This window comes from Lacerta agilis, chromosome 6 (assembly GCF_009819535.1).
Source record: "Lacerta agilis isolate rLacAgi1 chromosome 6, rLacAgi1.pri, whole genome shotgun sequence".
Classification (NCBI taxonomy): Eukaryota; Metazoa; Chordata; class Lepidosauria; order Squamata; family Lacertidae; genus Lacerta; species Lacerta agilis.
In genome coordinates, this window is record NC_046317.1 from 2553774 (window position 1) to 2579157 (window position 25384).

General features: G+C 49.0%; 2 protein-coding genes across 2 annotated transcripts; one reads left to right on the forward strand and one right to left on the reverse strand.

The window, feature by feature from the left end:
* Positions 1 to 2708: 2708 nt before the first annotated feature.
* Positions 2709 to 6017, reverse strand: CCDC190 (coiled-coil domain containing 190). The gene is made up of 3 exons (XM_033150996.1): positions 5798 to 6017; positions 4630 to 4747; positions 2709 to 3521 (listed from the first exon to the last, which is right to left on the reverse strand). The coding sequence occupies exons 1-3, from the start codon at positions 5970 to 5972 to the stop codon at positions 2942 to 2944; spliced, it is 873 nt and encodes a 290-aa protein (XP_033006887.1). The 5' UTR covers positions 5973 to 6017; the 3' UTR covers positions 2709 to 2941.
* Positions 6018 to 23826: 17809 nt separating this feature from the next.
* Positions 23827 to 25047, forward strand: LOC117047960 (phosphatidylinositol N-acetylglucosaminyltransferase subunit C-like). Its single transcript, XM_033151220.1, has one exon. The coding sequence runs from the start codon at positions 23842 to 23844 to the stop codon at positions 24733 to 24735; it is 894 nt and encodes a 297-aa protein (XP_033007111.1). The 5' UTR covers positions 23827 to 23841; the 3' UTR covers positions 24736 to 25047.
* Positions 25048 to 25384: the final 337 nt, after the last annotated feature.

Here is a 25384-nt window from a genome sequence, read left to right on the forward strand (position 1 = left end):
TACCGGTAGTTTGTATTTCAAGCGGAGTGAAAGATTGATGCATGGGAGTAGGGAAAAAGAAATGCTGTCCTACGCAGACAGTACTACTCTGCCATTCAAACAGTGGGAAGCTGTTTTAAATGCTTTAGATGAACGTTGGGCATTCCCCCCCCCCCCCCCGTTCCAGCCGCACAACGCCCTCGTGACCCCAGGACATGATCTGAGCGCACCTGATGCAGCCACCTTGCAGAAACTAAGCGTCCCACACAACAGGACTAGACTGCTCTGGACACCCCACAAGATTCATCCTCTATAACAGCAGAGTCAGGTCTTGGTGGATGCAAGCAATGTTATCCTCAAAATGTTTTGCAAACAAGTCGCAGCAGCTACTGTTGGTTCCACCACCTCCTCTGGGCCAGCCTGTAAAACGCCCCATCCATTCTGCAAAAGTTCTGCCAGGTGATATGATGAGGATGCAATGGAGGCAGCAAAGTAGGCCTTTTTTGCTGCCTTCACTGCCACTGGGTAGGCTCGATAATGAGCCCTTACCGGTGTTTGGTTGCATTCATTTGGGTCTTTCCTCCACTTGCGTTCAATATAGAGGAATGATTTTTGAAGTTATTTGAGGTAAAGTTGATATGTTTGATTAGAGGAAAAACCATTTCTGACATTTATTAATAATAATAATTAGAGAACCCCTTTTGGATTTTTTGTGTGAAAAGAAAATGAGACATTTGGGTCTGGTGATTGTGAAAATATTGCTTAACAGGAAGTAGAATAGTTGGATGCCATCCTAGAGTGACTGTTTTGAGTAATTTCTTTTACATACAGGCAGCAATCATTTTGTGTGTTTCCACTTGACACACGACTGCTGGTGTGTGGGTCCTTTTGGCCCCAGAAGAGGGCAGAACCCACATGCAAAATGGTTGCTGCCTGTAACTGACAAATGGAAAATTGGAAGTCCTTTTTATTTCTCTCCCCTCGCCCTTTTTTCCCCTTGGGTGTCCTCCTAGTCATTGGGCTCCAAGGATTACGCACACCTGAAATGGATGGTTGGCTGGTGAGAGGCAGGGAGGGAAAGATCTCCCAGGGTGGGAAGCTGGGAGAAAAAGGAAAGCTGGTAGGGTTAAGAGCTACTTTTGAGGGACACTGCATTTTCTTTTCTCTTCCTCTCTTTTCTTTCTCTTTTTGTTTTGTGTAGAATAATAATAATAGTAGTAGTAATTTTATTATTTCTACCCTGCCCATCTGGCTAGGTTTCCCCAGCCACTCTGGGTGGCTTACAGCATATATAAAACATAATAAAATATTAAACAGTAAAAACTTCCTGATACAGGACTCTTTCATCTTACTGTATTTGTGGATTTAAGCCAGGATCTAGCCACGTCTTGTGCCCCGACTGGGCCAGGCTAGAAGACTGGAACACCTTCAGCTCAATCCGGATAATTGGACTCACAACGGTGTGTTATGAGCACCTGCACTAACTCCAGAGGTTCAATAAATGCTGTGGCTACATTAACTTGAAACGGTTCTTCTTTATTTCTACAAGCTACAATATATATACAGATTATACAGCCTGTGTGGCTAAGTTCCTTCCACACATCTTATCTACAGTAGAGATAGAATAGAATAGACTAGACTAGACAAGAGAAGTTAAATAGGGAGATCAAAGACTCAGTTCCCTCCCCCTTCTCTCTGACCACAAGTCATAGAATTCTAACAAAGGGAGGGGTGAAATGCTAACAGTATTATGACAAAGCTTCAGTCAAACCTTGAGCCTGGCTCAATAGCATATAGGCACCCAGTGCAATTCCTTCCACAATAGTGGCGCATGTTGACGATGCGTCACCCCACAAAGCAATTCCCTGCTGCATTTTGCACTAGCTGCAGCTTCTGAACTGGCCATAAGGGCAGCCCAACATAGAGCGCCATGGCAGTAGTCTAGTCTTAGAAGTTACCAAGGCATGCACCTCTGTGGCCAAGTTGTCCCAGTCCTGGAAAGAACGAGCCTCTGCAGGCCTGTGGGCCTCCAGCACTCCCAGACTCCATCTGTAGCTCTCAGGGGGTTCACAGCATAAAAATACAAGATAAAAACACAAAACACACAATAAAAAAGAACAAGAACAAAACAAAGCGATAGAAAAGGCCCTCCCCACTCCCAGAAACGTATTTAAGAGGATATAGGGTGTTGTAAGGGACGCGGGTGGCGCTGTGGGTTAAACCACAGAGCCCAGGGATTGTCGATCAGAAGGTCGGCAGTTCAGACGGGGTGAGCTCCCGTTGCTCGGTCCCAGCTCCTGCCCACCTAGCAGTTTGAAAGCACGTCAAAGTGCAGGTAGATAAATAGGAACCGCTCCGGCAAGAAGGTAAACGGCGTTTCCGTGCGCTGCTCCGGTTTGCCAGAAGCGGCTTTGTCATGCTGGCCACATGACCCGGAAGCTGTACGCCAGCTCCCTCGGCCAGTAACGAGAGATGAGCGCCGCAACCCCAGAGTCGGACACGACTGGACCTAATGGTCAGGGGTCCCCTTTACCTTAGGATGTTGTAAGCCAAAGGCCTGGTTGAAGAGGAATGTGCCTAAAGGTGTATCACGAAGGTGCCGGGCACCTCCCGATAACATGAACCCGCAAAACAGATCAGAATACAGTTTCAAGAAACTTTCCACCTTCCCCCAACCAAACTGACCAAGAACTTGCACAGCTGATTCCTATGTTGCAGAAAAACAGAGTTCCGTGCCCTCAGCATGCTGAGAACCCCCTGCCCAAGTCCAAAGCCCATGGTTTCCTATAGATATGGAAGAGTCCTGGGAACAACTGGCTTGGTGTGCTATTTCAGGGTGTGCAAGCCTGCTTGGAGCTGATGGTGATCTTGAGTACCATGATCTGTTGTACAGAAGTATTCTTTCCTTTCTTTTGGAGGGTCATGGCATCCTTTACTCGGCCCCAAACCCGTGCACTCAGGGCTATGGTTTCATCATAGCCTGCCCCTGTGGCGAACGCTGCATGGTCTTTTTGTGTCCGAATATCTCCTGGAGACTCAGTTCCTTTTCCCAGGCAGGAGCGTTCTTGTGGCGAATGTAGCGGGCTTTCCTAGCTTCCGCATAAGACTTTAGGAAATCTGGCCTGGCATACATGGTCCTGAGACGTCCATCTGCTGCATAGGCCTCTGGATCCACGATCAGCCTCTCATGCCCAAGGGAAGGCCTTGGCTTCCCTGGGAGAGTCACGAGGTGTGGGGTGGCGGTGCCTTTGGCTCCAGCAGCTCTGGTCTCTTTCTGGGCAGGCCCTTGGCCCTCTTTTCCATCTGCTTCCTCTCCCTCCCCAGCCTCTGGTGAGATGCACAGCTGCTTGGCGATGGAGTCCTTTAGGGTGGCTATGTCCCTGTCAGCAATGGTGTTTTGCTCTTTGACATTCAAGGGGGGCAGGTGCCCCTTTCTGTCCTCTTCATTTCCTGCGCCATCACCATCAGGCTTCTGTAGGTACAAGGAAGGCTGGCTTGTCCCTGGAAAGCCTCCTGCGTTGGGCAGTGTTTTCCTCTTGGATCTAGAAGAGAAGAGGGAGAGTCACAGAGCTTGCAGAAGCAGGATTGTTTCACCTCAGTTCCTCACTGCAACCACCTCAGTGGCCTAGAAGTCCATGTGCTTCTGAGGACAAAGGGCAGCCTCTAATTGGCAGGGTCTAACGCTAAATCGGAGAGTCTCCCCATATCTTTTTTGAAGTGGAAAGAGGGAATGTGTTTGCAAACATGTATCAGGCAAGTACCCTCATGAGTGCCAAGATTTGGCTGCTGCACCTTGTTCAGTGTTAATAGTTTGCTGTGACAATGTGGAGTAGGCATGAGGCAAAGTTTGCACAGTGGCTCTCCCTCCACCCTCCATTTAAACTTCCAGTTGAGGTTTGGTAGGCTTTGTTCTGTCTCCACAGTCAGAGATAGTTCAGGTGCTAGTCAGTGAACTACTTGTGCTCACACAAGGATTGTTGCTAGCACAACCGGAGGACTTTCCCCACTCTGCACATATCCTGCACTGTTACCAAATCTGTTCCAGAGATTCAGAACAGATTCAGGGGGTACACATGGGAGGAGAGGAGGAGAACCAGAGCCAGCCCAATACATTTTCCTGCCTGAGGCAAACCAGAAAATGGCAACCCCTGGGAATCCTGGGAATTGTAGTTTGTTCAGTGTGCATGGATAGCAAATATCAGGCTCAGGGACCAGATGCAGCCCTCCTGCTTGGGGCTCAAGCCACCCCTTCTCCAGTCCTGCTTTGCGCCCTTCATAAGCGTTTTTGACTGATGCACCCCTCCAAAAACATGCCTCCTCTTTCCATTCCGCTGACTGACCTCTCTCTGGCCTTTGCACTATGGCTTACAGGCTGGAGACTGAAGCTGCTTTCTTGCAAAGCTGGGAGGGAGCTTACAAAGTCAGGAGGCAGTCATTTGATAGAGATATGAAAAGGAAGGGCTAGTATGATGCCGTGAAATGGGGAGAAATTCTGTGGTAAAGCAAGGCAACTGAAATGGAGGAGGAAAATGGGCGGCAGAGGCAACGCTCATGAAATGAGAATAAAACTGGGATTGATTTCCATTCCTTAGAAACATGCATGGCATTTTAGGAGCCCAGATGTGAAGTTCTCCTGACAGACACCCTTACCGCTGTGCTGCACCTTGGAATCTGCTGTAATCCTGTGCTGCCTGAGGGGACAGGAGTGGAAGAGCCGGTTTTATGCTTCTGCGTCCAGGGCCCACTGAAAGCTGCTGCTTGGAGCGACCTTGGGAGAAAAGGAGCAGCATTAAAAGTCTCCAAACAGGGACTTTGGAGTCAGCATTGTCAACATGGTACCATCCAGATTCTGTGGGCTGCTGGATAGGGTTAATAGGGGTTGTAATTCAAAACAGGGCAGATCCTGAAGTTGAGGCTCCAGTACTTTGGCCACCTCATGAGAAGAGAAGACTCCCTGGAAAAGACCCTGGTGTTGGGAAAGATGGAGAGCACAAGGAGAAGGGGACGACAGAGGATGAGATGGTTGGACAGTGTTCTCGAAGCGACTGGCATGAGTTTGGCCAAACTGCGGGAGGCAGTGGAGGATAGGGGTGCCTGGCGTGCTCTGGTCCATGGGGTCACGAAGAGTCGGACACGACTGAACAACAACAACAAATTCAAAACATGTGGGGGGGGCACATTGGCTGCCCCTGCTCTAGAAGTTAATACGCAGGAGATGTGGGAATGATTTGTGATTGTTTTAACTGAAGAACAGCTGGGAGGAGGCTGTCAATTTCAACAAAGGAACAGAATGGGACTGCTTAATCCTGTCTTGCTTTTTGACCACTCCCCAAGTTGCTTTTCACCCTGAAAGGAAGATTCTTTCATCAACTGGGCTACATTTGAGTCAAAGGAGGGTGGGGAAAGGCCATTTACCAATGAGGAAGGGGGTCGTTTTTTGGCACTGAACTGCAACCAGTTGCCCTATGACTAGGGTCTGATTAGGACCCTATTGATTGATGTTATAATCTTAAACTAGCCCTCGTCATGGGGAGCAACTTGCATACAATGGGTGGTCTCAGATGGGCAGACGTGCTGTCTCCAGTCTACATCCGAAAGATGCACCCAGCCAATTCAGTGCAACCCCATCGGCGCACATGGAAGCCTGCTTCTTCCCTTCCTAGATCAGGATTAGGGCGCCTGTGGCCTTCCAAGGGTAATCTTGGTGACAGGGGTCAAATTCTGCACCACATTAATTCTAACTGCAGAATCCCTGCTTTCAAAAAGTGGCTTTCTTTGTCATTGCGTTGGGCGAAAGAAGAAGGAAGCAACTCCTCACTCTTCTGCATTCTCATGAGCTCCTGCTCGAGTCTCCGCTGTTCCTTCATCATTGAATCCAAATAGGAGAGACGGGCTTCTTCTAAATGCTGCAGTCCACGAATGAGCCTGGCCTTGGCCCTCTTGACATCCTGCCTCTCGGCCTCCCAGCGTCTAGAGGTCTCCCCAGCTGCCATGTCTGTCTTTAGTCCCAGAGAGAGAAAGGCGACCTGGCCCCCTTGGAGAATCTGAAAAAGATTTAGCAAGGTCAGCACCGCATCCTCTTTCCCTCAAGATAGCTGCATATCTCCCACCTGTACGAATCTAAAAGTGATCAATTAACAGCCCAGCATTGGCATAGTATTTCTGACTGTTGTGATTCAACACGTCATGCAAATTTATCCTCCACCACTGAGACATTATCTTTGTACAAGCACCCCCCCCCCCCACTACTTATGTGCATTCTGCTTGCACATGACTGCATATATTTGTGGTGCCAGGAAATAATTCAATAAATAGAATCATACCAGGAAATTGGGGGAGAGAGCTGGAGAGTCCTCGTGGTGCTCCCCACTTTACACAATTTCACTTATGTGTGCAGGGGCCCAGAACGTAACATAAGTGGGGAGATGCCTGTATTTGTGGGGTGTCCAAATCTTGTTAAAATGTTTGGATCCAGTCAGAAGTTCCCTCATAACAGCAGAACAAGCAACATTAATCTGAACAGGTCTAGGCTCACATTCGGAGTGCTCTCAGGGATCTCCTGTGATTCTGTCCACACTCAGGGCTCATCCAGACTTTCTATGGACAGGTGATGTCTGGGCTTTAAAGCTCTGTGTGTGTCCAAGTGTGTGTTTATTTGGAGCTGAGAAAATCTGTGTTGTACTGCTGAAGCTGCGCAGAAAGCAACCGGGTTTTCCTCGGTGGGACTTACTTCTGAAAAAACATGCAGAGAATCAGGCTGTGAACTGGGCTGAGTGGGGTCAGGAGCTCCCAAAGGTCTGAAAGAGAAAGAGAACAATCCTGGAATTGCCAAACCCTTAACAGGGGGCCTGTCTTTGTTGTGTTACGCAGGTGGGGTTGCTATGTGATGGGCTGTTACCTAAGCCATAGCTAACACATTAGGTGAACTCTGTTCCGGAATGCTAAAAAGTAAATATTGCTATTGACATAATGTGTGAGTAAAAAGCGCTGAACCTGTTACACCTATAACTTCCTTAAGTTATTTACTCCTATGTCTCCAGTTCAGCTGTAAAGGAGCAGAGTCCTGAAGCTTTTCGTGGGTTGTGTACGCTAGAAAGAGATCCAGTACTGTGCCTTGACTCTTGGCTACATTATTCCTTCAGCGCCCATGGGCATACCATTGCTGTACAGAATTTCAAAAATGCCACTATTCCACCCCAGAAGATGTGCAATGTCTGTTGTGTAAGTCGCATAGGAATGGGGAGGGTTGAGATGAAGAACTCTGGGACTGGTTAGGAAAGAGGCAAGTGTCATGGCTGTAGTGGAGCAGGCAGAGTGGATCAGGCCAGCTGACATGTGCCAGCGTAAAACTAATCCACCCCAAGTCCTCTTTGCATCCAAAGAAAGATGGCGCAACATTAGGTTCCTTGGGTTTCTCTCAGGTGGCCACGTGCAAAGGAGAACAGTGTCTCTTCCTGTTCCTTTCACGCTCCTATTAAAGAGGGAAATTTCTAATCCCTGCAATAGCAAGCTGCAAATGCCAAAATGGCCTACACAGCTATGAAGCCCTGTCCTCCTTTGCACCTGGGCTTGGCACACACCATGCAAGCCCCCCACCCCCCACCCCAACACACAAGAGAAGAAATGCTGGTGAACAGCAGCAGCACTTACAGTTGAAGGATTCGTCCCGTGATACTCTTTTGCTCAGGATGACAGGGACCCTGAAGCTAGTTGCGGAAATCCAGGCACAATCCGCAGAGCAAAGGAAGGCTGGTAGTGTTAAAGGCCAGCAATAACTTTCTGTTTCTGTCTTTTGATTGCCCTTCCCCAAGGAACGCGTGGCGGTGGGGAATCCAGAAAGCTCCTGAAATTCCGAACACTGGACCCAAATCTTCCCACAACTGAGGCTGCTTGCAGGGCAAGTGAGACCAGCACGCTCCCAGGGCGGCAAGAAAACTGCGCTGTGGCTGCTGCCGGCTCTACTACATGGATTTGGCTTGTTGCCTAGTAGGCGGAGGCAAAGACCAGGGCAGCTACTTGACTCAGGAGATAAACGTGTTGCAGGGCGATAACTGATTACCCTTTCAAAGATATCCCTCCCTCGCTCCCTTGGAAATGCTCTCACCTAGCTCTCTTCCTTTACAAAGCAGCAGGCACAGGTGAACATCCTTCTGGGCTCTCTTCCCATCACAGATGTGTGTTTTGATGCTCCAGACAAGAATGAAAACTAAAAAGAAAAAAAGGTTTGCAAAGTGAGCAAAATCTGCAATAATGAGAGTAGCCATGTCATTGCCTGCTATTTTTCCCCACCTTTGCAAAAGGCTAAAAATAGCATGATTTGGTAAGTGTGCCACCAGTCACCAGCACTAATTATTATCTTGTTTTATTTTGAAGCAGAAGTCTTCATACCTGGAGGCTTTTGCAAGCAGCTCTATAGCTTTTTCTCCTAAAAAAAATTCCCACCCCACAATCCATTGCATGCAGATGTAATAGTACAGTGACTACCGGCAACTAAATTGACACAACAGTCTGCGCAAACGCAGGCAAACATGCAAGTATACATACAAACAAACAAAATATCATGCACACTAGGTAATCTTACTCAAAGGATTAACCCCACCCCACCCCACCCCTCCCAAAATCACATTACTTGAAAACTTTCCCCACCATCAGAGACTCCAAGAAGGGGTTCCAAGGAACCCTTAAGGACTTGATTTATTCTGTAGAATCCATTTGGAGCCTAGTTAACAAGCAAATCTTCAGTCTAAGCCCACAAGCAAGCCAAAGGTAAGTAAGAACGTCAGCCCAAAGATAGCTATTGTGTTGGGAAAGCCTAGCAACTAGAAACCAAGAGACTTGTTGGCTCCCAGACTTGTTTTCCCTGGTTCCCTCCAGAGATTAAGGCGAATCTCAGAGTGCTGCAAGGACACCGTTCCAGAGCCAGCTCTGAAGTGAACTGCTTCATGCAGCACAATAGTGTGTGTGTGTGTGTGTGTGTGTGTGTGTGTGTGTGTGTGTGTGTGTGTGACAAATGAAGACAGGAATTGATGTCTGAGGTGGGGGGGCATCATTTGGACTGGCACTGGAAGGTCTCTGACATTACGGGAGGAAATGGTAGCGGGTTCTAAGATATTATTGGTGGATTACTGCTAACATACAGAGGCATTTATTGGGACATTATCTTCCTTAGCAATAGTTGGATGAAGTGATGTGTGGTGGGCATACATCCCTCTATGGTGCTGTTGGGCCAGAGCAGGGCCTGAACCCAATCCAATCTCAGAGACCAAATGTATTTCAGGTGATGTTGTGAGAGCATAAAGGGAGGAGGGACTCATCTTCCTGCGTTGTAACTTTTGTATGCCTGTTGTTTTTGTCCATGGAGTTTTCTTGGCAGGGATACTGGAGTGGCTTGCTGGTTCCTGCTCCAGGTGGATCACATTTAGTCAAAACTCCCAAGCTTAAGCTTGCCTGATGGCCTAAGCTGCAACTTGCCTGGTGGCCCAAACTTCAACTTTCCATGACGGCCTAAGCTTCAACTTGCCTGGCGGCCTAAGCTGCAATTTAAGATTACCGTAAGATTTTTTACAAATCATGAGTTTTTTGACATAGCAACCAAGATTCCCATTTTCCTGCCTCAGCTAGCGCAGGTTAGCTGCTTTTCTCCTCACAATTCCCCACTTGTTTTTCCCAATTTGGCCCACTAGAGTACCCCACTGCCCCTGTGACCTTTCCAAGGTGGATCAAACCTTGCTTCCCCTCAAAAGAGGAGGTCCCCAGAAACAAAACAAAAAAAAACAAGAAATGACCTACCTCTCTTATCCAGGCTTGTTTGTTGCTGGGGCTCCTGCTCCTTCTCAGAGTTGAAACGCAGGTTGGGCCTTCTTTGTTCTCCACTTCTCCCTTGGCCGACTGAAGTAGGAGATGACAAAGAAACGTCCCAAATCGTCCTGCTTCAACCTTGGTTTATCCGAGAAGTCGCGGCACCAAATGTTGCATTGGGCAAAATGCCCTTCTTCTGAGCTACGTCAATAAAACTCAGAGACTAGAGGAACTTGGAGTCCATTTTGTTTTCTTTATTGCAAAGCAATAAGGGTTACAGTTGAATCGTTTCACAGATCCGTAACCCCGCCCCAAAGGTCTGGGCAGGGGTTTTTATAACATTTCAGACAAAGGATATTAATTTAACCAATCATATTTCATTACCTCATTTTAGTTTAGTACGCATGTACATTACCTAATCTAATACGCATGCGCAATAAGCATTGTTAACTAAACCTTGATTCTCAGAGATTTTTACATGCAATGAATGGGAACCAGTGTTACGTGTAGCCATTTCCATGTATCCACTTATGTTCTAGCTTATGAATGCATCTTTATGACTGAACATTTGCTGGTTCTTCTATCTCGGTGTGAGACGGCATCTTGCCAAAATCATCAGTTCCTTAACGCAGCAGATTACCATAATTCTCTATTAGAGGCATATTCAAGGATTTATAGGGGTTCACATTAACACATTTTTATGGCCCTTTGGGCCACTGCCACAATAACAGCTGGGATAAGGAAATGAAATAGGGCCAGGCACAAAAGGATCAGCAATCCTGTTTTGCCGACAGTTGGGCAGCTGCTTCCGGTCTCCGGAAGCTTCTAGGAGCATTCCAAGGCCTGAGCTCAAGGCCTGAGGGGCAGAATTCTCCTCAACCAGAGGCCGCTTTGGGGTGAAACTACACATCGCCTGTAGTTTCCCTAGAAAAAAGATGTTCCTAAGAGATTTGCCCTGTACAACAAACCAGGTGCTTGGGGTTTACTGACATCCAAGGCTTTCACCGGCCCCAGCTGTCTCGGGAGACAATGGAGGAGTGAGGTCCTTTTGGGGCGATGTCAAACTGCTGGAAGATGGCCTGTGGTGGCCGTAGAGGCTGATAGGGGAGAGACATGTTCTGATGCATCTGGGGCAGAGGAAGGCACCAAGTTGTGCTGCTGTACATGCACCGGGGCATTTCTTCTCTCTGCGCTCCTCGCTCCTCCTCCGGTCACTTCTGTGGATACATGACTGCTAGTCTTTCATGCGCTGCAAACCAGTTCACCTCAGGGCTCTCCATAGCCAATTGGTGCGGGACACAGAGTCACAAAGCCTTAATCGGATGAGGAACAACCCCTGTCCATTGGAAGAGAGGGCGTCAGTGGGAGCTGCAAAAGCATTTCCTCCTCCTCCTTACATTCTAGATGTTGACTTTGGTGTTTCCCGGTCACCATCCCGCATTTGCATCCAAGCGAGGGACAGGTAGCACACCAGTTCAGCTCAGGTTCTGAGACGATAACAATTGTGGGGGTTAAGGTAGCCATTATTTCTCCTTGGTCCATTGACCGAGAGGTAGTTGCACCTGCAGGCCACAGTCAAAACAAAACAAAACAAAACAAATTCCTTCCAGTAGCACCTTAGAGACCAACTAAGTTTGTTATTGGGATGAGCTTTCGTGTGCATGCACATGAAAGCTCATACCAAGAACAAGCTTAAGTTGGTCTCTAAGGTGCTACTGGAAGGAATTTGTTTTGTTTTTTATTTTATTTTTTATTATGGCAGACCAGCACGGCTACCTACCTGTAACTGCAGGCCACCGAGAGGGATGTCTGAAGAAGTGGGGATCCTCTCTTGAGGTTCAGCCAAGGCAGAAAGGAGGCTGGGGAAACCCAGCCAGGTGGGCAGGGTATAGATAATAAAAATAAAATGCCAGGAGATTGTCAGGGCTGGATTTGGGAAGCGGGAAGCAGACATAGGCAAAGTCAGGATCCAGGCATGCTTCTAGCTCCAGAGATTTTACCCCAGAAATACTCAAAGGGTGTGTTTTCCCCCCTCTGTCCCTTCTGCTTTCCACAGGAAAATACAGCAAGGAATTGCCAGCACCTTCCCCCTTTCCCCCCGGAAACCCCCCATGACCATGTCTCCCTCCCTCCATCCCCCCTCTCTGAAGATATCCCCCTCCCCCCCAGCCCCCCGAGTCCTGAGGATATCCCCCTCCCCCCCAGCCCCCCGAATACTGAGGATATCCCCCTCCCCCCCTCCCCCCTGAGTCCTGAAGATACCCCCCTGCCCCCAGAGTCCCCCTCCACAATTGTCCACTTCTTCTGCTCCTTAACTCTTCAGCCCACCCCCGAATATGCCCCCGACCCCCCTGAAATCCTACCCCAGTACGCCCCCTACCCCCCTGAAATCCTACCCCAGTACGCCACCTACCCCCCTGAAATCCTACCCCAGTACGCCCCCTCCCCCCCTTAAATCCTACCCCTCCCCCAGTCTGCCCCCTCCTCCCTCAAACGTTCCTGCCCAATGCCCCCTCCGCCCCCCATTCACACCCTCCGTCTCCCCCCGGATTACAAGCCGGAACATTGGCATGAATATGGCGAGTTCCAACATGAAGGAGAACATGTTAAAGATCCAACACAGATGGTATCTCACTCCTTTAAGATTATCAAAGATGTACAAAAGTTTATTGAACATTTGTTGGAGGTGTGGTGGAAACAATGGTGATTTATATCATAAGTGTAAAAAGATCAAAGTATTCTGGGGATTAATTTACAAAGAACTAAAAGAAATGTTTGGAATTACTTTCTCCAAAAAACCAGAGGCTTTTCTATTAAGTATTCTTGACAAAGACATTCCAAATAATCTAAGAGAGATATTTTTATATGCTACGGCAGCAGCGCGGACCCTGATAGCAAAGGGGTGGAAGGATCTAGAAGCCCCGACGCTAACCGAGTGGCAAAATAAATTACAGGAGTTTGCAGAAATGGCACGGCTTACAAACCGCCTGAGAGGCAATTCCAAACAAAAATTTGAAGAAAAGTGGGACAAATATAAAGTATATGTCCAGAAATATAGTAAGGGCATGCTAACTATGCCAGCATTTGAGTGACCTTAGAAACAGTACGAGTTTGGTAAGAGTAGTAAGGGTATACTGTATGTTGATATAAGAATGTCATCGAAAATATACCAAGAAATGTACAACAATAAGGAGCACATTCCTTTTCTCTAAGTCTCCCGTTCAGGGAAGGGCTATCAGTGGCTACTCTGCACAGGGTGTGTGTTGTGTCTGCACTGTCAGAGGCGATATGTCTCTGAATTGCAGTTTCTGGGAACGACAGGTGCAGAGAGTTATGCTCTGTCTCTTCTATATATCTGGAGGGGGGGTGGCACTGTGAGTGCTGGACTTGTTACAGGGCCTTTGGCCCGATCCGGCAGGCTCTCCTGTACTTCAGGTGCCACAAAGTCTCCTCCTCTTTTTTGCTGTGAAATGTGGAAGCTGGCAGCAGTTCTGCCAGGGGAAAAGAGGAGCAAGGAGGGGTATTTTCAGCATTCATTCCTTCGTCAGCTGTTTGAGCTGAGGAGAGAAAATCCTCAAGCGGTGCTCTCCAAGGGGTATGGGTAACTGCTCTGGATTTGGCCTTGGAAAGAATGCAACAATTCCTTTTCTTATTCCTGCATTGCAGGGGGTGGGATTAGATGACTTTTGGGGTCCCTCCCTTCCCAAAAAGGATAGCTTTGTGGAGAGAGGACCACGGTGTGGAGTAGAGCTGCTGAGATGTTGAGTATGTGTGGAGGGCGATGAGGCATTTGGAAGGAAACATGGGACTGTATTCTAATCACTCCTCCTCTTCTCTGCCCAGTGGCCACCCATCTGATTGTGCAGCACATCCAGGACCTTCGGAACGGAGGCCTCGGCAAGCGCCAGTCCCAACGGCTGCCTGAATGGCTACACTCCTGCCCGCCTGCAGCAGCACTCAGAAGCAAGCAGCCGGCCACATTGACCTCAATATGGAAATAAGAAATGGCAGTATATAAGGAAAGAAAAATTGATTTATTAACATACAATGTATATGAATAGGTATATGTATATGAATATGGATATGTTTTACATGGGTTACTATATTATACAAATAAGATTGGATTGTTATAAATGTACAAAATGTAATCTAAAATGTACTGCAAAATTAATGATGATAAGAATTATATATATATATATATATATATATATATATATATATATATATATATATTGTACCAATGAATAGAGACATGAAAGTACTCTAATATAATGTTTTTATTATTGTAATATAAGAAGTTTAATCAATAATAATTATAAATTATAAAACATAAATCAAAGCTCTGATAATGCTACCAAAGTACTCCCTTCGGGGGAAAGGGGGGGAAGAAGGGGGGAGGGGGGGAAAGAAAAAAGAAACAAAAAAGGGGGAAAGGGGAAAAAAGACAAAGTACTCCCTTTGGAATAAGTATAATTCCAAATATAAAATTATATTTTACACACACACACACACACACACACACGTATATGCATATGTGTGTAATCTATTTTGTCGGAGAACCTGCTCCAACAACTGAGAATAGGTCGTGAGGGTGAAAGAAACGGAGGTCGTGAGGGTAAAAGAACGGGAGACTTGAGAGTGAAAAAACAGGAGACTGCAGTCGGGTATCTGGTGCACACAAAGAACAGCGGACGAATCCTCCCGCTCACACCGAGGCGGGGACTTTTATTTTTTACCCTCTTGCCTACGTAGCCACATAGATCATACACAGTCAACCAATAATAACAGGACACATACAGGCATTTCCTGGCGGGAACAACTCTGTACATGCGCAGCGCCGTATTTGACAGATCCTGCCGCGTCTACTTCTGTCACTCGCGGCAGACGCAGCAGGCTCGTTTCCTGCCAATGGCGGTCGCGCGCAGCAGCGCCAACATGAACATAATCCTACACTATTTATTCGTCTAATTATTTTGAGTATATATATGTGTGTGTAGAACCTATTATCTTTACTATTTATTACTTTCTGATTCAATAATATAGAAGTAACCAGTATTGATATTGCCCACAGTCCTGGGCAAACAATGCAATTAAAAGCCAGGTGCTAATTGCTATAAACATGCATTGATTTGCCCCACAGTAAATGCACTTGCAGCGGTCAGTAAAAGAAGGAAAGATGGTTCACCCAGGTCACGGAAGGGGTGGAACAGAGTATGCAAGCTGAAGCCATGTGGCGGCCCAATGGGCGGTTACTATTTTTTTACCTTACGTATTTATTATGTGGTGTCAATTCTGCCCTTATAGCAGCTGCCCACCGATACCATGTGGTTCACAACAGACAGTCCACCCATACCATGTGGCTCACACCAAAACAGCGATTTCCACAGGACCACGTGCAACCAAAAGACACTGGGCTGGAAAAGAAGAAAATAAGGCAACCAATAAGAAATAAAACAACATGCGCTGTGGGTTGCTTATTCTTGGCAGGCATTGTGAATGATAAGCCCACCACTGAACAAGACTTAAAACCAGCTGGGTCACTAATCAAATAGAAGAACCAGGTAGCAAGGACACCAACTCCCAAGCAGTTAGCAGTTAGCCAGTAAATCAGTTAAATGCAGTATAGGGCCAACGCTGTAGTGATTTATCAAAGAAAGTGATGGAGCTGACATAAACCGCTAATTAAATTTAATTCAATGTGAAATAAGAAAGCAGGCGGAAAGTAATTAATCAAGTCCTCGACGTGCTATGTTGTTGTTGTTTAGTCGTGTCCAACTCTTCAGGACCCCATGGACCAGAGCATGCCAGGCACTCCTGTCTTCCACTGCCTCCCACGGTTTGGTCAGACTCATGTTAGTATGCAAAGCTCAAGATGAGTTGTCCGATGAGTTCTTGTGGAAATCACCTTAGGGCCAGGCAGTAAGCTCACTACCCACCCCCAAGCCCCGCAGTGAGAAAACAAGCAAGCAGCACAGCTAATCATTCTATCTGAAACCCAAAGAGTTTCAAAAGTAAAAGTTTCTAACAAAATCCGTTTGAATCTGTTTGTAACCATTTTTGTTTTGTTTGAGCAAGTTTAAAGTACAGTACTGTATAATGGATATGCTTAGCCCTAGCCACCTCTATCAGTTAGTCGCTGCACCAGTTAGTCGCTGTGTATCTGAAGAAGTGTGCATGCACACGAAAGCTCATACCAAGAACAAACTCAGTTGGTCTCTAAGGTGCTACTGGAAAGAATTTTCTATTTTGTTTCGACTATGGCAGACCAGCACGGCTACCCACCTGTCGCTGCACCAAAAATGGCTGCTGCCCTCAGACCAGGTGGTGTGGGTGGACCATGGCGGACCACAGACAGGCATCACAGATCTGCAAACCCTACAACACTTGGCGGCCCATTTAAAAAATGGCCGCTGCAGTAACGATCACGTGATCAGGGAAACAGAACAACAAAAACGCAAGAGGAACGAAGAGCAGGGAAAGGCCTCACTCAGAAGTGCAGGGAAGTGTTGGTGCTGACCTGGAAAGCTCTAAATGGCCTCAGCCCACTATGCCTGAAGGAGCGTCTCCACCTCCATCGTTCAGCCTGGACGCTGAGGTCCAGCGCTGAGGGCCTTCTGGCGGGTCCCTCACTGCGGGAAGTGAGGTTACAGGGAACCAGGCACAGGGCCTTCTCGGGAGTGGCGCCCTCCCAGTGGATGTCAAGGCCATAAGCAGCTCTTTTACTTTTAAAAGACAACTGAAGGCGGCCCGGTTTAGGGAAGTTTTTAATATTTGTTGGAAGCTGCCCAGAGTGGCTGGGGATACCCAGCCGGATTGGTGGGGTACAAATGACAAATTATTATTATTACTAGTGGTTTAAGCCCGTTAAAATAACGGGCGCTAGAACATATGTGGTCAAAAAGAGGCGCGTGAGGGGAAGGAGCAGCACATTCCTAAGCAGGACCCCACTTGCATTCCACAGTGGGCCTTAGAAAGCGCGTCCAGAGGATGTCTGTGCCTCCAACTACCCTTGGGGTTGGTCCAGAGGGTGCAACTGGTGCAGAATGTGGCATCTAGGTTGCTTGTAGCAGTGAAACTACCACCAACATATAGCAGCACCCTGCTTCTGGGATTTGCACTTGCTGCCAGTCTGTTACCAAACCAAGTTCAAACTGGGATACACATAGCTGAGAACCAGGTTACTTGAGAGGCTGCCTATTTTGCACCCAACAGGCCACCATTGTCTACAGGAGAGTTTAACCTGCACGTTCCAAAAAACTCAGAAGCCCCTTCCACAGTAACTCGGAACAGGGCTTTTAGTGTGATTGACTGTTTTGTGGAAGAGCATACCTGTCTAGTTCTGCCAGGCACCCAATATCTGCAATTTTCAGAAACAACTGAAGGCATTTTTGTTCCGATGGGCTTTCCCTAGCTTGATAAATGTACTGCGAGTCTTGTTTTAAATGCATTTGTTATTCTTGTGCTTTTAAATATCTTATGTGTAAACTCACCTTGAGACGGCAGTTTAGAAGGCGATTAATTAATTACTCATTATAATGTAAATGATTTAAACTGTTTTTGTACATGCAGTTGTTTTAACTGTTTTGGAGATTTTTTTAGGGTATTGTGAAATTTCTCCGATATGCTTCAAAGGAAGTAATTCATGAATCATGATAGAAATAACATGATAGCTGTATTAGTATGTAATGAGAGTGTCCAATAACCAACTATAAAGGAATTTCCTCTGGCTTGCTGGGTAGACTTCCATCCTCCCTCTAAGACTCCTTGGGAAAGGCGGAGTGGCCTCAGTTGTCCCCGATCTGAGGCTATGTGCATTATTTCGCTAGCAGCTTAGAGATTCACGATGCAAGCAAGCAAGCAAACCTTTAAAGCAACACACAGAAATATTTTCTTCCCATTGACACTGACCCACCCAGCGCCCGCTTCATCACAACACCTCAAGGTGAGGGAACTACAATCCCCATCAGGCCATACACATGGCGCATGCTCTATGGGAAGGGTAGCGGGCGATGAAACCGCCGCACAGGCGCAGCTGAACTTGCTGAGCTAGCTCTGCCTTCTTTCGCTCGCGGCTGAAGCTGCGATTGGCGGCTGGGGATGCTCGGGGAGTTTGGGCGGCTCCTGCGAAGAGTCTATGTGTGTGTGTCAGGCTAGGTAGAGCCGTGCAAGGCAAGGGACCGGCTGAAAGGTGAGCAGCACAGGGAGAATGGAAGCGGTGTGGGCGGAGGAGAGAGGCAGCAAGGCGGCCGGGCCAAAGAGGCCTGCCCAGCAGTGTCTTGCCGCCCCAATGGGCAGCCGTACCGGCGGGAGCAACAGCGGCAGCAGCAGCGTCGGCGGCGTCAGTGTGGTGAGAGCCAGTGTGGTGTAATGGTTAAGAGCGGTAGACTCGTTATCTGGGGAACCGGGTTCGCGTCTCCGCTCCTCCACATGCAGCTGCTGGGTGACCTTGGGCTAGTCACACTTCTCTGAAGTCTCTCAGCCCCACTCACCTCACAGAGTGTTTGTTGTGGGGAGGAAGGGAAAGGAGAATGTTAGCCGCTTTGAGACTCCTTCGGGTAGTGAAAAGCGGGATATCAAATCCAAACTCTTCTTCTTCTTCTTCTTCCTCAAGATGGCCGCCTCTCCTGAGCGACCTGCGGAGGCGGCGTCGGCTGCTGTGGGCTTGGCGCTACGGAGGCACCGCTGAGGAGGGTGGCAGCCGGCTGGCACCGTTCCCCCTGCGGCGGCGGGCGGCGGCGGCCCCGGGCAGACGTTGCGAGCTGCAACACCATGCGGCGGGGCTAGAGCCGGAGGCTCCCACCGCGAGCAAGGATGTTAGCTGAGGTAAGAGAGCCGCAGCCAAGACAAACCGGGCAGCGGAGGAGAAGAGAAAGGGGCCCAGAGGCTGCAGGGACGCCACGCTACCGCTCCTGGGCCGCTAGTCCTCGGGGCCCCGAGTCAGACGGCGGCTTGAGCAGCTGTGCCAGCGCGGCATCCCTCCTCGTCCTCCGAGCGTCGGCGCTCCGCGGGGCAGGCTGCTCTGGGCTGCTCCCGGGCCGCTAGGCCTCAGGGCTCTTGTTGTAGCGGCGGCAGCAGCAGCAGCACTGAAAACATCAGCACTGACAAAAAAACACAATATTTATTGCCCAAAGGTGCCCTGCTGGAGGGTGACATCTTACAGGCACACAGGCCACCTGATGACAACGATGCCAAAGTCCGTTTGCTCTAGCTAGCAGGTAAAGCTACTGAATCAGATGATGGCAGCATATTTGACCCATGACATGATACAATTGGTAACCAACAGAGGCGTATTTCATAGGACAGAACCCTGCCCTATGTCCGATGGTCATGCTTGACCCAGAAACTACACACAGGTGAAAGGGCTTTTTTTTCTCGGAGCATGCAATAATGCAAATGTGTGAATTTGAGTCAAAATCTCTATTTAGTACATGCACAAGGCTTAACCTCCAAATATTTTACCCAAAAATTCCAACCACTTGAAACTTGAGTTTGCAGATGTCTGAATTTATGGCAGGAATTCCTCCTAGGGTTAGGCAGGTACTATCTGTCTTTACACCGGAGCCAAGTGGGATGAATGGGCACTATCCCAGGGTCAATAACCCTATTTACAACAAATATAAAACCCGTGACATGCGGTCAGATCCTATATTTACTTCTATCACTGCATTCCAGGGGGCTCACTCCCTAAGTGTGTGTTCAAAGAGTTTCCTTATGTCCCTCTAAATCTTGGGGGCGGGGGGGGGGAATTAATATTTTAAAGTTCCACAATATTTTAGCCGCTCTTAGTTAAGAAGCTGGTTTCCTGGAGGTGAACCTAAACCATCCAGTAAACGTATCAACTTCTCACCGGGGCCGACCAGATGCGTCCGTGGGAACCTTCCCGGGGGGGCCCCAGCGCGCGCCCCTCGCCCTCCCGGGGTCGCGCGCGTGGGGCAAACTCCGCGTCCCCGCCCGCGGGGTGGCGCAGAGCGGCAGGATCGCGCGCGCCCGGATTTGCTGCTTGGCGCCGCGAAGGCGGGCGGGAGCCGAGGGAAGAGGGACCTTCCTGGCGCACGACGAAGGGAGGGAGGGAGCCCCCGACTGTCCTCTTTCTCGGCTTCCCCCGCGAGGGCACCCCGGGGATCCCGATCCGGGAGACGCCTCCGCCGCCTGGCTTGGCTGGGGCCCCGAGGCGTCGCAGGCGGATCTGAGCGGGTCACAAGCCCGTGGGAATCCCGGGGATCCTTCGCTTGGGAAACGGAGGGATCTCCTGCCCTGCAAGTCTGTTCCAAGCAGCTCGCTGGTGGACGCTGGCACTAGTGTATAAAGAGGCGGAAGTGAACTGAAATGGCACCATAAAGGTATTTTCATACTGGGTGCTAAGCAGACACACATTTAAGGTACCTCCTCCCACTTTCAGTCTCCCCTGAACAACTTTCATGTGTGAGCCTAGTTTGCACAAGAGGAGGAGGACAAAGATTTTTGGGTGCTATAGGCGGCAAAATGGAGGGGGCGCTGGCCAGCCTGCCCCGCCGCCACCCGCCTGAAGCGAGGCTGGCCGTGCGAGGATCGCTTGCTCGCCCATCGATTTGTTATTCCTGCTGCAGGAATAACAAATCGATGGCCGAGCAAGCGATCCTCGCACGGCCAGCCTGTCACCCCCCCCCCCTCTCCTCAATGGCAGGAGGTGGCAGTGGGGGGCGATCTGCTGCGCTGAGCAAACCACCCCTTTCGCTTCCCCCTGGCTGGCGCTGCTCGAGGGGCTGCTCCCAGTTCGGTGGAGCTTCCAGCAGCCGAAGACCGTGGAGGTAGCTGTAGAGAGAGCGGTATTGTGGGCTTTGGGGTGTGTGCAGGTAGGAGGGAAGAGGTAGAGCAGGGCAAGTGGTGGCTGGGTGCTAAAGATCCCCCCCCCTCCCATCCACCTGGCCAGGTAGCGTCGCAGCGTTTCTCCGCTTCTGGCTTCCCCTTGCAACCCTTTTCCCCTTTAAAATCACCCTCCGTTTCTTCTCCTTGATTTGAGCGTTGTTGTTTGTGGGGCATTTCACGTGTGCTTCGGAGCTTGCCATTGCTAAGGTGGAAGGAGCCCCCCCCCCCCCCGCTGCATTCAGAGGCTGCTGCCTTTTAATTTCACTCCGCAAGTGCAATTGTTAGCTGGCCAGCCCACTCTCTGGGGGTTTGATTCTGTTTTTCCACCACCTCGCTCTTCATTCACTCGCTATTTGTCTGGAAGCTTTCCGGCTGTTTTTGTTTGCATTAAGAACTGAGCGCCATTTTAGCACAGCCCTCCTCTGATTACTTTTGTGGGGGGGGGGATCCCTGCTTGTTAACCCTTTGAGTGTAGTGATCTTGCTGCTAGCCCCTGCAGCCCTTGCCTTTCAGTTTAAATTGAGCCATGGAGATTTGGGGATTTTCCCATTGTCCCCTTTCCCCCCTATTCCGGGGATTCTTTACCAAAAAAAAGTTGAGGCGGGGAGAGTTTGCTGCCTTTCAAGGAGCTCCCCCCTCCCTCTTGTGATCTGCCTTGCTTGGCTGAACGTGCGTTGCCGGGGGGGGGGGAACCCCACCTCCTAGGTCCCCACTAGGAAAGGGGGTGACTCTGCCAGCTTGGTTGAAAGCAGGGTGCAGAATCCGCCCTGCTAAGAGTGTGTCGATTTGGAAGAAGCAGGTGATGAGCTTTGGGTTGGCTGCACAGGTGGTGGGTGGGAGGCTGGGAAAGGGTGGGTAGGGGCTTGGAGAGGGGTCCGTTCTGCAGCATCCCAACAGCGACTGCTCCAGAGCCAGTTTTCTGGGGCCAAGGCCGCAGCAGAGTGCCTCTGAGCATGTGCAGAGAGAGGTCCCATTTGCTGGCTGCTGAGCAGGCATTCATTGCCACTTTCCTGCTTTGTATAGTTTGTTTAACTTTGCATACCAACCTTCATCTCAGGGCAGTTTGCAGCTGAAAAATGCAATGTAAAAAACGCAAAATAGATAAGAAGACAAAATAATAAGCAAGAGCAAATACAAAGAAAGACCCCTCCCCCCCCCACATATTTCAAAAGGTATTGGATGTTAACCAGCCAGAGGCAGAGGCTACAATAACAAGGGTGAGCTGAGACATGGAGCATGCGCAGAGTGCCTTTCCTTCCACAGTGTGGAGCTGGCACTGCTGCAGGTGCCTCATAATACCCTCTTTGCATTTGTAAGAAAACTCTGGAACTCCCTGCCTATTGACATCAGTCAGGTGCCTTTGCAGGACTCTTTCTGCTGAGAACATTTCTGCTTCGACAGACCTTCAGGATAGCTCAGATACTTGGACCATGGTGCTGATAACGCCAAGGTTGCAGGTTCGATCCCTGTATGGCATAGTTGCCTATTCCTGCATTGCAGGGGGTTGGACTAGATGATCCTCGGGGTCCCTTCCAACTCTGTGATTCTAAGGCCTGACCAGATGCTTAGAAAGCCAATGTCTTAATCTTTTTTTTAGTTTATTGCTGGCTTTATTCTGATGAGTTGCTTTTACCAATAGATTTATTGACTGACTCTCTTCACCAGTTGCTCTCAGGTTTGTTTGGTTTTGTGTGTGTGTGTGTGTGTGTGTGTGTGCAATAAATAAAACTCCACAGGGGTGCTGCAGGTTTCCACCTAGGGCCAAAAGTGGGGCTCCCCAATGGGGCAGCCCCAGGGAACCAAAAAATATGCTTTGAGCCACAGAATTGTAGTGTTGTGTGGGACCACCAAGGGTCATCCAGCCCAACCCTCTGCAGTGCAGGAGTCCAGTGCCAACATTTGGGGGAAACACCCATATCCCTCTAGGGTAATTCATTGCAGGGGTCACCAAATAGCCCTCTTCCCCTACCACCTTCGGGTGCCTTCCCCTGCCTGAGAAGCGAGGCAAGGTTTGAGGAATCTCCCTTGCCTGCCTTCATTCCCCCTGCTCACAATGTAAATAAACCAATGTAGGTAAATAAACCAGAAAATAACATTTTTAACTGTATATTATTTTTCCTTCTTTTAATAATTTCAATGGGAGGGTTGACAATTTTTTTTTTGCCCCCGGGTACCAAATTCCCTTGCTACGCCCCTGCATCTAGTGACTATTTGGATCTTTCATGGTGATATGATATCCAAAAATAACTACTGTATCTGTGAAATGAAGATCAATTTATTTATTTCCATAAACTTAAATGACTTCGGGGGGGGGGGGGTAGATCACTGACTTTTTGATAGGTTGGAGGTGTTTGTTCTAAAGTAAATGGACCTATCTGAATGCTCCATCTCCTCCAGTCTTTGCATGTGTGTGGTGGGGTGGGGTGTGACTCTAGTCTGATGAGATTGAAGAGCTGACACTGAAATTTGGGGGAATTTGGACATTTCTCTCCAACCCTGCCATTTCTGGCATCCGTTTATGCAGTGTGTCAGATAACTTTTCCTCTCTGGTCTGCTGTCCCTTAAGGCAAGGGTGTGCAGAAAGGTAGATCAGGATCTACGGGCAGATCTCTGCCTGATTTGCAGTAGATCTGGGAGGATTTCTTACTCCCTGTTGTTTTAACAATAACAGCAAGAAAACGATGACAATTCTCATGTTCCTAAATTATACCATCTGTGTTTGAAATATGATTAGCCTGGGGGGGGGGGGCGCCAGAAGGTGATCTCGCCTAGGGTGCAAAAAACCCTAGCACTGGCCCTGGCTATATATGAAAAAACACATGGAGCCTAAATTCCAAATCCTTAGCGCGTTGCTAACAAGTAAAGCCAATAGATTTTGTTCACTTCTTGTTACTGATGAAGGGCAGGAGGAAGGAAAAGCCAAGCAATGGGACAACCTAGGAGGAGCAGAGATAGGGGCCCTGTTTCCAAAACAGTAAGATAGTGGGCTCCCCGAGTGTTTTGGCGCAGCATCTCTTGGTGGTTTCTCTCTGTGGCCATGGGAACTGACTGCTGTGCTTTGGACCTGCAGATCTTGGCTTGATGGACTTGTTTTCTTTCTAGGCGTGAGCAGTGACCTAGAAAACCAGGGACAAGTCTGGGCGTGAGTTTCATCGCCCATTGATGCTGTAAGGAACTCTGGGGCAAAGAGAGCCGTGAGACGGGGGCTTGGCCAGAATCATGCTGCCTGCTCAGCTGGGACCAAACACAAGGCAGCGCTGGCAGAAAGTGTTGTATAAAAAGCAGCCCTTTCCTGATAACTATGTGGACCAGAGTTTCCTAGAGAAGCTACGCAAGAACATCCATGCCCGCAAGTACCAGTACTGGGCGGTGGTGTTTGAGTCTGGAGTGGTCATACAGCAGCTGTGCAGCGTCTGCGTCTTTGTCGTCATCTGGCGGTACATGGATGTGGGGCTGCTGGCTCCCCAGTGGTTATTTGGCGCTGGCCTGGTGTCTTCCCTGATTGGTTACGTCCTTTTTGACGCACTGGACTCGGGAATGGGGAGAAACCAGAGCGGCCAGACGCGTTGGGCAGATCTGAAAAACACGGTGGTGTTTGTGGCCTTCACCTACGGCTTCTCCCCAGTGTTGAAAACACTGACTGAGTCCATCAGCACAGACACAATTTATGCCATGTCTTCTCTAATGCTCTTGGGACACCTGATCTTCTATGACTACGGCGCCAATGCTGCCATTGTGTCCAGCACTCTGTCCCTTAACATGGCCATCTTTGCCTCGGTCTGCTTGGCCTCGCGGTTGCCTCGCTCCCTGCACGCCTTCGTCATGGTGACATTCGCTATCCAGATCTTTGCTCTGTGGCCCATGCTGCAAAAGAAGCTCAAAGCCCAGACTCCCCGCTGCTATGTCGTCGCCACTTTGCTCTTTGCTCTGTCGGCCTTGGTGGGCCTGCTGACCATCTCCAGCGTTGGCATGGTTCTCTTTGGCCTTCTTCTCGTCTCCATCTCATGCCTGTGTCCTTACTGCCTCATCAAGCTGCAGCTCTTCAAAGACAACATCCACGGGCCTTGGGATGAAGCTGAAATCAAGGAAGACCTCTCCAAGTTCCTCATGTAAAGCAGGTGAGGCCCTAAGAAAAGCATCTCCTCGGAGATACTGGGGCCTTGTGAATAGGTGTGGGTCAATCTGAACTTAATTCTACCGTTTATTACTGCAGATCATGGCAGATGTATAAAAGGTTGGCATAGCCTAAAAGGACAAGAGTGGCCCTGATCCCAGCCTTGTCTCCTGAAAGGCATTCAGGCCTATTCTGAGTTCCTCACACCCTGCATAAAGGTCAGCACATGCTGATTTCATTACCGGGTACAGTCTGTTCATCCCCTGAATGGAGACCATCAAAATAATGTAAGGGTAATTTGAAGGCAGAGAGCAGAGAAAAGGGAACCAGCTCAGTCACACCCCGCTAGAAGGAGGTCTTCCATGCTCTTAATTTGCAAGATGGTGAGGTGATAACTGGGCATGAACTGGGGGGGGGGGGAGAATACATTGGGAACTCGGGGGGGGGGGTTGCTCACCTCAAAGCCTCCTCCCTTCTCCATGAAGGAAAAGGGTAGAAAGGAACCCTAAAATGTGTAGCCAGTGGATTTCCTAGCTCCTACAAGGACCTTCATTCAGCACTCCCAAGGAACCAACACGCAGGTGCATGCTTAAGGACAGATATACTCTTCCTCCCCGACTCTCCATTTCATCTCTCTTTAGATCAAGG

What these genes read in the sequence shown, in the direction of transcription:
- LOC117047960 (XM_033151220.1), top strand. Translation starts at nt 23,842, where the DNA reads ATGCTGCCTGCTCAGCTGGGACCAAACACAAGGCAGCGCTGGCAGAAA.
- CCDC190 (XM_033150996.1), bottom strand. Translation starts at nt 5,972, where the DNA reads ATGGCAGCTGGGGAGACCTCTAGACGCTGGGAGGCCGAGAGGCAGGAT. An exon ending in GCTCATGAGAATGCAGAAGA is followed by an intron (nt 4,748 to 5,797) that starts GTGAGGAGTTGC and finishes TTTTCTCCCAAG; the next exon opens with GTCGCTCCAAGCAGCAGCTT. An exon ending in TTCCAAGGTGCAGCACAGCG is followed by an intron (nt 3,522 to 4,629) that starts GTAAGGGTGTCT and finishes CTTCTCTTCTAG; the next exon opens with ATCCAAGAGGAAAACACTGC.